Raw genomic sequence first — 14,709 nt, forward strand, 5'->3', positions numbered from 1 at the left:
CAAAGCAGTGCTGGTGAGTTGGATGTTCGAAAGACAAATGCTAAATGCTCTGAGTCTCTCTGTCCTTAAATTGATAACGCAGTACCACTGACTCATTTCGGATTTCGTCATTTCTCCCTGGTTCTCAGGCTAACAGAAACTCAGAGTGTGACAGCCCTTTTGATCTTGTAGCTAGTCAGGAAGCCAGAGCAATAAAAGACATTATACATGCAAATTCTAGCAATTAACTCATCTCAAAGCAATAGTCAGAATTCCTTCATCCAGACATCTCAGCTCCGCGTTTCAGATCAAAGAACAAGTATACAATGATTGACTTATCAGCTTTCCTCCAGCAGAGTGCAATGTGGTTACATTTTGGAAGTTCAACATTTACCATAATTTTCTTATATTTAAGAAAACAAGCATGTGGCTTATATTAATATTTACTAATGACAGAATTATCTACAAAATTATATCTGCCTAGGCTGGCAGCCTTCACCTATCTTCGCAATTTATATCATTAAAACTATAAATTCTTAAAGTTTTCTGCTGAGACTTGTCAGAGATGGTTATAATAACATTCCGAAAATCATAACTGCATCATTTAAAATCCCATACATCCTAAAAAGTATTAAAATCCTGACATGGGTTATTGTGACCGGACATTCCTGTTTGAGTACTGGCCATACCACTCAGCTGCTCCTGCTTTTACAGAATGTCTGATTTTGCTTTAGATGTCTGTTCCATCTCTCATATTGTTTTGCTTTCCTGGTAAATTTCTCTCTATACTTCTTAAAATACATAAAATGCATATTGATGCCAAACGTGTCCTATTAACTTTTAAAGTGAATTAGAGTAATAAATAAATTTTTTTCCAGATTTATGCCCCCCCCATTATTTTTCACTTTTTGTAGAATTATTGATAGAATAAGTTGAGTGGTATGGTGCTACCACAAAACATTCGGATCTAAATTATTTATGTTGATGCTGTTTCAGCAAACTAGAAGTAAAGTACTCAGTGGTTCATGTCACTGCATTTGCTTAGTATAGTTGCTGTGTTTCTCAGTGCTATTTTCCTTGGAGGGGGCTAGAAACTAATGTGTTTCTGTATGGTTGCCACTGTATTATAATTATTTTTTCATATCTTTGTACTCTGACTAGACTAATAAATCAGAATCATTGAGTGGTTATGGTAATTATATCTTAATGAGTCTGCCACTCTAACATGATCTTGTTTTTTTCCCATAATTCTCTTCAGGCCCCCTTCTTACAAGTCACAGTAAACTTAAAGAAATATTTTTTAACATTGTTGTAAATAGGATGGCAGTCATGTGAGTCACATGAATCTTACAGAGCTTCTGGAACCTATTTTGCAATTTCTTTTCCATTCTCTGTATTTCTTTGTTTGACATTTACGGAAAGAAATAAGTCAATTACATGAAAGGGCAAATCAAAGCTTGCCTGATGAAATGGTAAAATTAGTGAAAAATTAATGTTGCCTTCTGAATCATGTGGAATTCTTTGAGGAGGTAACAGAAACACATTGTGACACCAGTGCCCTGGCCCAGCAATCAAAGACCCTCAATCCTCACCACTAACACCAGAGAGGGTGTCTCATATATGAGGAACGGATAACAAATACACACAGTAAAGTGCAATTTCCCTTAACAGCACACAGAGATCACAGTGAGTCCAGGGCTGGTTGCTGCCTTGCTCCCCAGGTTCCCAATAAGACTCCCCACTGGCACAGCTATATGGTCCAGATCTCAGCCTAGCTGGGCAAGCTAAAATCTCCAGCACCGTGAGGTTCATAGGTTCATAGGTTGGTACTAGGCTATCAGCCCTAGGGCCTATACAAGCCTAGCCATAACAATTCCCTGGCTATTTCTTCCCACACTATTTACTTCCCTGGACCCCTGTCTAGCAGGGCGACTGACGTGATCCTCAGGGTGAATTTCCTTTCTCCCATCCAATCGTCAAGGTTCCTTTTGAAGAGGCCCAAAGAGGCACTCTGCTTGACATGTATGGGCAGTCTATTCCAGAGGAACTGTAACCCCCTCTGTCCAACCAGTGCTTCATGTCCCTGCCCAAGTAGCTGACACACACACTTTCAGATAGGTGTATACAACCACACAGACACTCCTGTACAAGACTGGCACAGGTTCTCCAGCTGTGCCCCTTTTACCCAGACTATACAGTAGTAATTACTGCCACCACCCAGCTAATATTATCAGCTACCCAAAGGCCCTTAAAAGGGTGTCCAATTATTACTGTGTAATATTATTATCCAATTGGTAAGTGTGACTAATCAGTCAAGGCTTATTAGAGTGGCGTTGTACAATAAACTCTATAAATATGCAATGTACTCTAGAGCTTATCTCTACACAAAACCAGCCACAGTTAAAAGGTTTTAAAATATTTAATAATAAAAAATTAAAAACACAAGACAATACTTTCTACTACACAGTGCTAGTCAAAAGAGTTCAGAGATCACACAGAAATGCTTAAAATAAATCAGTAGTACAGTTCTGACATCACAGAAAAACGCTTAGTTTAAACTTTCTAATTCCTAACTATTGCTACAAGAAAACACACTTCTAAAATAACTTACTTACATAGAGCAACAGGCAGTGCTGTGAGCTGGATAGTCAGACCAAAAATGCTTAATAATCTCTGGCTCTCACTGTTTAAATTGAAACTGCAGTTCTGCTAAAACATTACATCATCTTTTTACACTTCCTGGAGTTCCCAAGCAGACAGAAACTGCATTTATATTCTTTTACACTTAGCGCAATAAAGGACATTCCACAAGTAAATTCTGGTTCATAGGTTCATAGGTAGGTAGTAGGCTATCAGCCCAAGGGCCTATGCAAGCCTAGCCAACAAGGTTCCCTGGCTTATGCCACCCAAGAAAGTTATTTTCCTGTGCCACTGACGAGCAGAGACATAGAAGTTATCCCCGAGGTGTATTTCCTATTTCCCATCCACTCATCAAGATTTTTCTTGAAGAGTGCTAATGAAGAACTTTGCTTGACATAGATGTTTAGCCTGTTCCAGAGTATGGGAAGTCTCTGGGATAGGAATCTATCCCTCTAGCATGTCCTGTTTATTGTGGTGACAAGGTTTAGGTCCCTAGAGCATGTAACTCAGAGGGATTGGGATTTCTTTAGGTGTAGCATGTCCAACAGCTCTGGGTTTGACATAGCTTTATATGTTAGGCAGAGATCACCTCTGAGTAGGCGATATGCTATGGAGTAAAGCTGAAGTTTTTTGAGGCGGTCAGTGTAGGGCATTTGTTTGAGTCCAGTAATCCTCTTTGTGAGGTACTTCTGTGGCCTTTCCAGCTGCTGCAGATGTCTTGTGAGGTACATTCCAAAAGGGGCGTTGTACTCTATAATGGGTCTAATGAGTGATGAGTAGAGGGTAACAATGACCTCTTTTTTCCTGGACGAGAACCCTTTTATGATGAGGTGTGCCATTAACTTTAGCCTTAAAACAATAGGCAGGAAGCCTTCATCTAGCCAGACTGGAGCCAACTTGTAAAACATCAAAGGCAGTGATGAAATAATTTTAATTTCAAACAAGAAATGCTTGACTTAGCTTTCTTTACAGCAGATGGCAATGTTGCCACATTGTTTTAAGTCCAACATTCATATTTACAAGTGATAGAATTATCTGTAAAATTCTATCTGGCTAGGCTGGCAGCCTTCACATTTCTCTACCAGTCTTCACCCCCCCCCCCCAGAGAACTCAAGCTAGTTTTTCAAGTGACCCTTGAGAAACGCCACTTGAGAAGGTTAGGTCTATCTGACTATACCTACCCCTTTCCCTGTCTTAAGAGCCCATCTGCATTGGCACTGCTAACCCCACTATGGTGATGTACTGACATATCATATGCTTGCAACCATAGGCTCCATCTTAGCAACTTGGCATTTTGCTGACTGGCTCTGTTTAACCATGTTAGGGGGTTGTGATCTGTCATAACAGTGAATTTCCTTCTGTACAAATAAGGCTGAAGTTTCTGCAGTGCCCACACTATGGCTAGACATTCCTTTTCTACAACTGCATAGCATTCCTCCCTGGGTTGGAGCCTATGACTGAGGTAATCCACTGGGTGTGCTTCCCCCTCTGAAGAAATCTGGCTAAGTACAGCCTCCACACCATGGTCCTAAGCATCCACCTGCACAATAAATTATTTGCTGTAATCTGGACTGACTAACACAGGGGGTCCTCCCAAAACTTCTTTAAGCTTCTGGAATGCCTGCTCACATACTGGGGTCCACATTACCTTATCTGGCCTGTTCTTTCTTGTCAGGTCTGTGAGGGGAGCAGCTATGGTACTATACCTGGGGGCAAACTTTCTGTAGTACCCTGCTGTCCCTAAAAATGTCCTCACCTGCTATTTAGTAACAAGTGCATGCCATGACTGAATAGCTTCCACTTTGGCAGGTTCTGGCCTTATCTTACCACTCCCCACTCTGTGTCCTAGGTAGGAGATGTCTGCCATACCCACCTATCATTTGCTCGGCTTAATGGTCAACCCTGCCCTCTGTAGTCTGCCCAGCACCTCTCTGACATGCTGAAAGTGCTCTGGCCAGGAATGGCTGTAGATGGCAATATCATCTAGGTAAGCAAGGGCAAACCCTCCTGCTTCTGCTAGGGTATGATCTACCAGCCTCTGAAAAGTCACTGGGGCATTCTTCATCCCAAAGTCATCTTTGTGAACTCATACAAGCTAAAAGGAGTCACAAAGACTGACTTCTCTCTAGCACTGGGAGTCAAGGGCACCTGCCAGTAACCCTTGGTAAGATCAATGGTTGTAAGATACTTAGCCCCACCCAGCTGCTCTAGGGCCTTGTCTGTCCTAGGCATGGGGTACGTATCTGACTTTGTGTGACTATTTAATTTCCTGTAGTCCACACAGAACCTGGTGCTGCCATCCTTCTTTGACACCAGCACCACTGGGAAGGCCCAGGGACTGTTGGACTCTTGAATCATCCTTAGTTCCAACATCTCCTGTACCTTCTCCTTCAGGGTCTGTCTGACTCTCTCAGGCACCCTATAAGGGGCTTGCCTAATACGCCTTTGGGGTCCTGTATCCACCTGGTGCTGCACTACGTGGGTGCACCCTGGATTCCCAGTGAATATGTCCCCAAATTCCTGCAACGCTGCTCATATTTCTCAAACCTGGGTAGGAGAAAGCTGCTGGGACATTGCTACTCTTTCCACTGAGGTGTCAGCCCAAGCCTCACTGAGGAGATCAGTCCCCAGATCTCCCTCAGACTCCTCCTGCAATCCACTGCAAATGCTCAGCACAATGGCCTTCCTATCATGGTAAGGTTTCATCATGTTAACATGGTACAATTTGTGCCCCTGCTATCTGCCTAGCAGTTCCACCATGTAGTTAACATCACTTACCTTTCTTACCACCTTGTAGCATCCTTCCCAAGATGCTTGCAGCTTGTCAGCTTGTTGTGTCTGACAGGAATGAGAACCATTACCTGCTGCCCACAGCGTACTCTCTAGCTCGAGCATTCCTGTCATACCACACCTTTTTCTGTTTTTGGGCTTCTGCCAGGTTCTCCTGGGCCAAGCCGATGAGTTCCCTGAGCCTTGTCCTGAGGTTTAGGACATGTGCCACAACAGACTCCTTGTGAGACTCACACTCATCTTCCCACTCATCTCAAATTAAATCTAGAGGTCCCCTAACCCTATGCTAATACAGCACCTCAAAGGGTGAAACACCTGTGGATTCCTGGGGAATCTCTCTGTAAGCAAACAACAGATGGGGCAAATATTTGTCCCACTCCCTCTTAAACTGATTTGCAAATGCCCGTAGCATGGACTTGATTGTAGAGTTTAACCTGTTATCAGGACCATTAGTCTAGGGATGGTAGGGGTGGTCTTCATGTGCTTCACCCCACAGGACCTCCACAGACAAGCCAGCAGGTCTGACATGAAACTGGCACCTCTGTCAGTCAGTATTTCTTTTGGGAGACCTACCCTGCTGAAAATCTCTAACAAAGCATTTGCCACCTTCTCTGCCTCAATGGAGGACAAAGTCACTGCCTCAAGGTATTGTGTAGCATAATCCACTACCACTAGGATATACTTTTTCCCTGTGGAACGTGGGGTACTCGGAGGACCAACAATATCCCTAGCTACCTTCTGAAATGGTTTCTCAATCACAGGCAAAGGCATCAAAGGAGCTCTCACCTTGTCTCCTGCCTTGCCTACCTTTTGGCACTGCTCACAGGTCCTGCAGTACCCTGTTACATCTCTGGAAATTCCAGGTCAATAGAAGTTCTACATAATACACCTCTGTACGTTTTATGCCCATATGACCTGCAAAGGGAATATCATGGGCTATGACTAGAAGTTCCAGAATCTAGGCTCTAGGCACTACCAACTGCTGTACTCTCTCACCTTCTAGCCCTCCCTCAGGGGTCCACTCTCTGTATAGTAACCCTTTGTCCCAGTATATAGATCCCCCCTTTCCTTGAGAATCGGGTGCCTCCCTAGCTACCTGCCTCAGGCCTTGCAATGCAGCATCTGAGAGCTGAGCCTGTCTCAACTCTCTCCTTGTAACCTTTCCCAGCTCCCCTTTCACAGGAAGTCTGGCATCCTCTGACAGTGGTGCCACACTGTCAGCCTGGGTACTACTACTCACCTCTACCTTTGTAGTCACTCTGTCCAAGGGAACATCAGTACCCACAAGCAGCTGTGGCTCACATTCAGTCTTACTGCTATAGAGTAGCTCCCTTCCTGAAGTAACCACCTCAGCAGTCCAGGCTGCAAGTATGCAGTCTGTCTGGGTCTCCCCCAGGCTACCAGACTCACATGCTTGTTTCATAGCCTCACTGCATGTAACTGCATAAGTACATGGTACTGCCTCCTCCAAATCCTTCCCTATCAAGACATCTGCAGGATGGTAGTTTAGTACCTGTGTTGACTCAAGACAACCTACTATTGGCATTTTGTCTTTCCCACTTACTGGCTCCTTCACCTTTGGTTCCCCACCTTGCCTCTGTGGACACCTGCATATCACATGGCCCTACTGGTTGCATTCAAAACATTTAACCCTAGCTCCTGGATGTGTACCTGGACTATTGGCTTCCCCTGCTACTGGCAGAGTCTGTTGTGGTAGTCTGTGCTGCCCACTATAGGTTCCTTTAGACCCATGAGCAGTACTGGGGGTCCTCTTCCTGTGCAGGGCTGCCCTGCTTGCCAGGTATAGGTCTCCCTTCTTCCCCAATTAATCTGAAGTAGCACATTGTCTATCAGCTAACCAGATCCTCATGTCCTCAGGCAAAGTGCTATGGGCTTGTTCCCCCACCAAAATGTTTGCTAGCCGTTCAAAAGTGGTTACCTAACATCCACTCACCCACCTATGGAAATAAGTGCTCAATTCAACAACATATTCACACACACTTTTATCTTCCTTGCATCTATGTTCACAAAACATTTTCCTATACATTTCAGGTGTTAGCTTAAACAGTTCTAAAAGACATTTCTTTATGGCAGTATAATCAAAACATGCAATGTCAGACATTTTATCTAATGCAGTTACAGCTTTACCATGGAGTAAGGGGGTCAGGAACTGTACCCAGAGCCCTTGGTCAACTTCATACTGTTTACATACCCTCTCAAACATATGAATGAAACTATCAAAATGATCCCCCTCTTTAAACTGCTGAAGAAATTACCTGACCTTTTGTGCTTCTGGGGTCCAGTTACTCCCATCCCTATTACCTCCATGACTCTGGCGAAAAGTCAGCATCCCCTTCTCATGCTGCCTCTGCTTTTCTTGTTCCTCAGCTTCCAGACGTAATAGTTTCTCATTCTCCTCAGCCTAAAAACATCGCAGTCTCTCATTTGCTTCTAATTCCACATGCCTGGCCTCCAACTCAAGTCTCTTTAGCTCCAGCTGGATTTTTAAGTCCACTGCAGAAAGGTTGACATGTCCATTCTCGGAGGGAATTATATCTCCACTGCCAGTCTGATTGTCCTCCTGGTTGCTATTTTCTGATGCAGCTGTAACCAAGGCTGCAATCAGGTCTGCCTTAGTCAGGTTTCCATGCACCAGTTCCCTAGCCTGGCACATCTCTTCCAACTGGCTCCTTGTCAGCTTTCCATACTCCTCTGCTGACATGCTGCCTGCTCACCCTAACTAAGCTAACAAAAGAAATAAAACAATTGTGATCTGAACTCTGAGTAGTCACTGCATGGCTGTTTTAGAGTACCAAAAACACCTTCAAAGCTCATGGTACACAAGCTACAGGATTCACTCTACCTGCACCACTACAAGCCAATTAGTATTTGCCAACTAATTAATATGCGGTGTGGATATCTCACTGCTTCTAAACAATTAATATATGAGGATATCCCACCACTGCCACCAATTAATATGTGACACCCGTGCCCTGGCCAAGTAATCAAGGAGCCTCAATACTCACTACTAACACCAGAGAGGGTGTCTCATATATGAGGAAAGGATATTAGTTACACACACTAAAGTGCAATTTCCCTTAAGAGCACATAGAGATCACAGTCAGTCTGGGGCTAGTTGCTCCCTTGCTCCCCAGATCCCCAATAAGACTCCCCACTGGCACAGCTATATGGTCCAGAATTCAGCCTAGCTGGGCAAGCTAAAATCTCCAGCAACCTCTGTGTTCAACCAGTCTTTCGTGTCCCTGCCCAAGTAGCTGACACACACACTTTGAGATACATTTATACAACCACACAGACACTCCTGGGGAAGGCTGGCACAGGTTCTCCAGCTGTGCCCCTTTTACCCAGACTATATGGTAGTAATTACTACCACCACCCAGCTAATATTATCAGCTACCCAAAGGCCCTTAAAAGTGGCCCAATTATCACTGTGTAATATCATTATCCAATTGGTAAGTGTGACTAATCCGTCAAGGCTTATTAGAGTGGCTTTATGCAATAAACTCTATAAATTTGCAATGTACTCTAGATTTTAACTTATCTCTACACAAAACCAGCCACAGTTAAAAGGTTTTAAAATATTTAATAATAAATAATTAAAACCACAAGACAATACTTTCTACTACACAGTGCTAGTCAAAAGAGTTCAGAAATCACACAGAAATACTTAAAATTAATCAGTAGTACAGTTCTGACATCACAGAAAAACACTTAGTTTAAACTTTCTAATTCCTAGCTATTGCTACAAGAAAACACACTTCTTAAATAACTTATTTACATAGAGCAACAGGCAGCACTGTGAGTTGGATAGACAGACCAAAAATGCCTAATAATCTCTGGTTCTCACTGTTTAAATTGAAACTGCAGTTCTGCTAAAGCATTACATCATCTTTTTACACTTCCTGGAGTTCCCAGGCTGACAGAAACTGCATTTGTATTATTTTACACTTAGAGCAATAAAGGACATTCCACATGTAAATTCTGATCATTAACTTTAGCCTTAAAACAATAGGCAGGAAGCCTTCTTCTAGCCGGACTGGAGCCAACTTGTAAAACATCAAAGGCAGTGATAAAATAATTTTAATTTCAAAGGACCAGCAAGAAATGCTTGACTTTGCTTTCTTTACAGCAGATGGCAATGTTGCCACATTGTTTTAAGTACAACATTCATATTTACAAATGATAGAATTATGTGCGCAATTCTATCTGGCTAGGCTGGCAGCCTTCACATTTCTCTACCAGTCTTCACACACATGATAAATTATTGACAGGGCTTTCTGCTTATCTTGACCTGCTATGTCTTTTGACACTATTCCACATAAGAGAGTAATTGACAAATTAAACACAATAAATGCCAGTCCATATGTAACTGAGGGAATCCTGTTTATCCCATCAAGTCTAACACTGCAGAATCTAACAAGTCAGAAATAGGGGGTGGTTGTTTAACCTATCAAGGGTTAATCATGGTCCTCCCAAGGCTTTGTGTTAATGCTGCTTCTTTTTTACTATTATTCTTAGGTATAAATGTAGGAAATGGCCTACAGACAACCAAATATACCAATCATTGCAAACTAGGTAGCACATCTTCTTCAGTAAAAGATGTAGAGATTCTCCAATATGGACTAAAAATATCCATACCTGCTGTAGTAGTAATGACATCACTTTTAGTATCAGTAAATGTAGAATTCTGAGACTAGAAAATAGAAAATAAATTATGATTACAAAATGACACTGATATTAAAGATCTGAGAACAGTAGAGGACAACAAGTTAAATATTGGTAAATGTATATCTAGAAAAGTTAAGAATGCATATTCTGTAGCTAAACTAATTCTAAAGGGACTGTCTAATTATTTCAAAAAATAATTGTACCTCTTAATGCTGCACTGATCCAACCCATTACTGAATGCAATGTTGTATTTTGTAATCATTGACCAAACCATGTAAAAGATAATGAATAGGTACAACCACGCCATACCAAAAAAAAAATAAAAATCATACATCTGGAAGACAAACTATTCAGATATAAATCTGTCTGGTTAGTACAGTGTTATCTGATCTGGTTCTGTTTGAAAGTCTCTGTCTGAAATGCACCATTGTGGAAGCTAGCATCATGTTAGGATACCCAAGGCTAAAAATAAATATCAAGTAATCGTTAATTATTTTTTTTAACCAGAATAGATCCATTTTCAGTCTCAGCCTGGGACACAGTACAATAAAATGTGTCATGTATCAATTAAAGATACGTAGGTACATAGTAGGATATATTAAATATAACTGGGATATTAGTCAAATAACTGATTTCAAACTGCTGCACAGACACAATTCAGTATGATACTGAATGAATATAATAATACAAATGGTTAAATGATTTACAGTAGTTAAAACTTCTGTGAAAAAGGGAAATAAAAAGAAAAAATATATATTATTTTCCCCATCTTAAATGAGTTTTCTCCAGAAGTTATAAAGGTAGAATAAGGTAAATTGGTTGTTATGCCATTGTTTCAGATGCATTTGCAGGAGGCATCTTTGAATAAGTTTTCTTTATGCTTGTTTTTGTTTTAAGGGTGGCCATAAATTTTGGTAAAAAGTATTTTGTTTCATGTTTATGTATTTGGTTTCCTAAGTTTGTAGTGCCTTTAAATTGAAACTCTGATCCATGCAGACAGGTTTGGTTCTGGGCATTATGAAGAAAGATAGATTTCCAGCACTGCCTTACCCATGATAAGAGGATGTACATAGCAAAACATTGAAGTGTATTATATTTATGAACAATAAAGGGAGCAGCATGCAAAGTAAAATCTCATAAGGTCCCTTTAGGGCTCTTCAGAAGACAGGCATTAATTTGGAAGTAAGCATAGGTACATCCTTTTCCCTTAATTATTGCAAAGGTCAGAAATGATTGACTTACATATTGCAAACCATTTTTAACATAACATAATGCAAATGCTACATGAAAATTCTGTATGCTCTTGCAAAACGATTTCACACATCTGGCAGAATATATGGCTGAATTCTCTAGAAATCTGACTTTACTCAGAACTTTCAAAAAACATCAGCATTTTTATTTCTTTCCTTTTGGGGTTCTTAGGTTTCTTTGCTTTCAGTTCTTGTTGCCAGTCATACAGATCGCACTAATATGCCTATGTATTGGAGGAGACCCTAAACATCTACCTGTGGCCGTGGTAAACAATGAAACTGGAAACTTCTCTCTCAGTCATCGATTCCTTCAGCATTTGGACAACAAGAGCATTCACCAGGTTATAAGTTAAAATAATTGTGTGTGCTATGGAGTCTAACTATATAAGAAAGTGTGTGTGTGTGTGTGTGTGTGTGTGTGTGTGTGTGTGTGTGTGTGTGTGTGTGTGTGTGTGTGTGTGTGTGTGTGTGTGTGAACAATTAGAGCATTCATGTAATCATTATCATTTACAACAGTAAATACACTAAAATTATATTTAATCTATGTATGTTACTGTTTATAATATCGCTCTCTCTATACACACACACACACACACACATATATATATATATATATATATATATATATACAAAGTATATCTATATATATTATTTAATCTATGTGTGTATGTGTGGTGGTATCTCTCTCTCTCTATGTGTGTGTGTGTGTGTGTGTGTGTGTGTGTGTGTGTATATATATATATATATATATATATTATATATATATATAATATATTATATATATATATAAATAAAATATTATATATATATATATATATATATATATATGTGTGTGTGTGTGTGTGTGTGTGTATATGGGTACAGTCTATTTTTATCTTATGTTCGGTACATCAAATGTTTAGGAAGGAAGCTTGTTATAGTAAACTATTGGTTAATTGGAGAATACTGACATTTGCTTTGGGAGATTGCTAAACAGTGGGAAGTGGGATTTTGCAAGCAAATATTTAACAATAAAAATAGTGAATTGTAAAATGCTGAAAAATATAGCCTTGAATGCACATACCCCTGAATGCACAGAATACCAGTGCAAGACATATCAAACTAACTAAAAAAACAAGCAGACAATATTTTTCAAACTGCAGGCGCACCCTGTCCCATATTTAAATATATCAAGTCCATGGTCACCCTGTCTCAAAAAAGAGGGAGTTCTCTCTTCCAGCACTAATCACTGACGGCTGAAAACAAGTGCACCAGCTGCAATCACCAAACCAGCATATTCAGCCAACATATATATTCAACCTTAAAAATGTGAAGTACAACTGGAATTTTGTGCATTCATTATCAATCACACATTGAAAAAAGTTGAAAATTGTCACTTTTCAACATTTTACTGTCTGGGTATAAACAAACACTGATAAAATTAACTCCCTTGGCTTCATCTCAGAAGATAATCAAATTAATCCCATCACTGTCACTAAATCCTGTCATAACAAATACTCTAAAGTATATATTATTCTATAGTAAAACTGCATTTTGTGGTAGTTTCACTTGTGTTCAAAAATAGATGTTTAACTGTTTTTTTGAAACAAGAACCAGAGAGAATAGTTGAATCTTGCAGACACGATGGAAGAACATTATTTTTATGTTTATCCATACTAGGTTTATGTTTATATGTATACATCTGCTAAACTAAACTACCTTTTTTCATTCTTAGCATGCTAAGTAAGTATGAGCGGTACAGGCACTGTTTTAAACGATTTGATTATCCCTTATAGCATCAACATCAACCAACAAAAGACAAAACGTGGCTGTTTCCCTTTAGTACCTCTATTTAGTAACTGGCTTTCTCACTGAATAACCGAGGGAACATAGAAATGAAAATATGTTCAAAAAATACCAGCTTTACTGCTAGCATGCTGCTTCAAAAAGAACCATGGAGGAGTTTTGACATTAATGCTACAAATAAATTAACATAAAAAGCATAATATAGGTGTGTGTACCGTTGTATACAAAGCCACTATCAAATTCCAATCAGTTGATCAACTAGCATGGTACAATAATAGTACCAAAATATTAAAATTGGGCTTTCTATGAAAATGTCAGCAACTGAAATGCCAAGTGCTGAAAGGCCCCCTCCCCCAAAAAGGAACAAAAAACCTGGAGAAGAACGAATCTCAAAAATTGTTCTTCTCTTAAAAATTCAAAACTCCCCTTACCCCTGAACATTTATATACCAACTTTATATACCAACTCCAAGATTGCCATACCTCGGAGAAAAGGGAATATTCTGAGAAATAGCATCTCAGACTTAGTGTATGGAGCTCTGTTCTTTCGGCCATTCAGTCTCTGCATTTCAGGACTCTCTCTAGTGGGCGCCAATATTTCAAATGTTTACCTTAAATTGCCTAAGTAAATAAAATGCCAGTTATGGTAAGGGTAGCAGCAGCAGTGAGTAATTAAAACAAGACTTTGATTTGAAGACAAAATATACTAGTAACTTCTGCAGATAATACTATAGCATGGATCGGTATGGATGGAAGTACTGAGCAGTATCAACAATACTAGAATATTGGTAGTAGCAAATAAGTGCACCTTTAATTTAGAAATGAGTCAAAATAATTTATAGTACATCTTTTGGAGTGTAGTATTTTTCTTGATAGCTACTCTGATCTGTTAAAGTTAGATAAGCTCATTATTAAGACTATATTTGCTAGAGGCATCTAATGCAGGAAAACAATTGTTACCTAAAACAATTTGTCAGTGTGTGCAGGATTAATAGCTGATGCTATTAAAGATGACTGACAGGCCCGAGACATGGATGTAATAGGATAGCTATCCCAAGGTGAACCCAGATATTATAAAGCTAAAGTAACCCTCATTTTCTGTTTGCTGATAAGGGCCTGCTGGGCGTCAAAAAAGGAATTTAAATCTTGAGTTATTTTCTGTAAGCATTCAAGTATTGCAGTGTGCAGTAGCTTCATAGAATGATATAGGTTCATTGGTAGTTACTAGGCATTCAAGCCAGGAGACCGTTAAGAAGCCTAGTCACAATTTCAAGGAAGCATGTTTAGGTTAAGGGAATTGCTCAAGGTCAGACAGTAAGCAAATGGGGGTGGAAAGAATTAAACCCTGTACCCTTTGAAGAGGAAGAAGCGCATTAACAAGTCAAAGCTTTAGCGATCTTTGCTTACTGCCAAACTGAATTTGAATGCCAGCTTGAATTTGAAGAAGAAAAATGTAAGTGCCTAGCAAATCAAATTCTTCATTGCTGTCTGTGCTCTAAGTTGTGAATGAGGTGACTAGTAGACACAGTACAATACCAGTATTGGTTTATAAGATTTATAAAATGTCTCTGAAGATT

At 39.9% G+C, this 14,709-nt stretch overlaps 1 protein-coding gene across 3 annotated transcripts in view; it reads left to right on the plus strand.

The window, feature by feature from the left end:
• LOC122788685 (ABC transporter G family member 23-like) overlaps window positions 1–14,709 on the plus strand; it is a 1,725,589-nt gene that overhangs the window by 697,276 nt on the left and 1,013,604 nt on the right. For all 3 annotated transcript variants that reach the window (XM_044055583.1, XM_044055595.1, XM_044055590.1), the window contains exon 10: window positions 11,521–11,689. In XM_044055583.1, coding sequence (XP_043911518.1) covers window positions 11,521–11,689 — 169 coding nt within the window. The remainder of the gene's footprint in view (window positions 1–11,520; window positions 11,690–14,709) is intronic.

This window comes from Protopterus annectens, chromosome 1.part2, assembly GCF_019279795.1.
Source record: "Protopterus annectens isolate FY-2018-M chromosome 1.part2, PAN1.0, whole genome shotgun sequence".
NCBI lineage: Eukaryota > Metazoa > Chordata > Ceratodontiformes > Protopteridae > Protopterus > Protopterus annectens.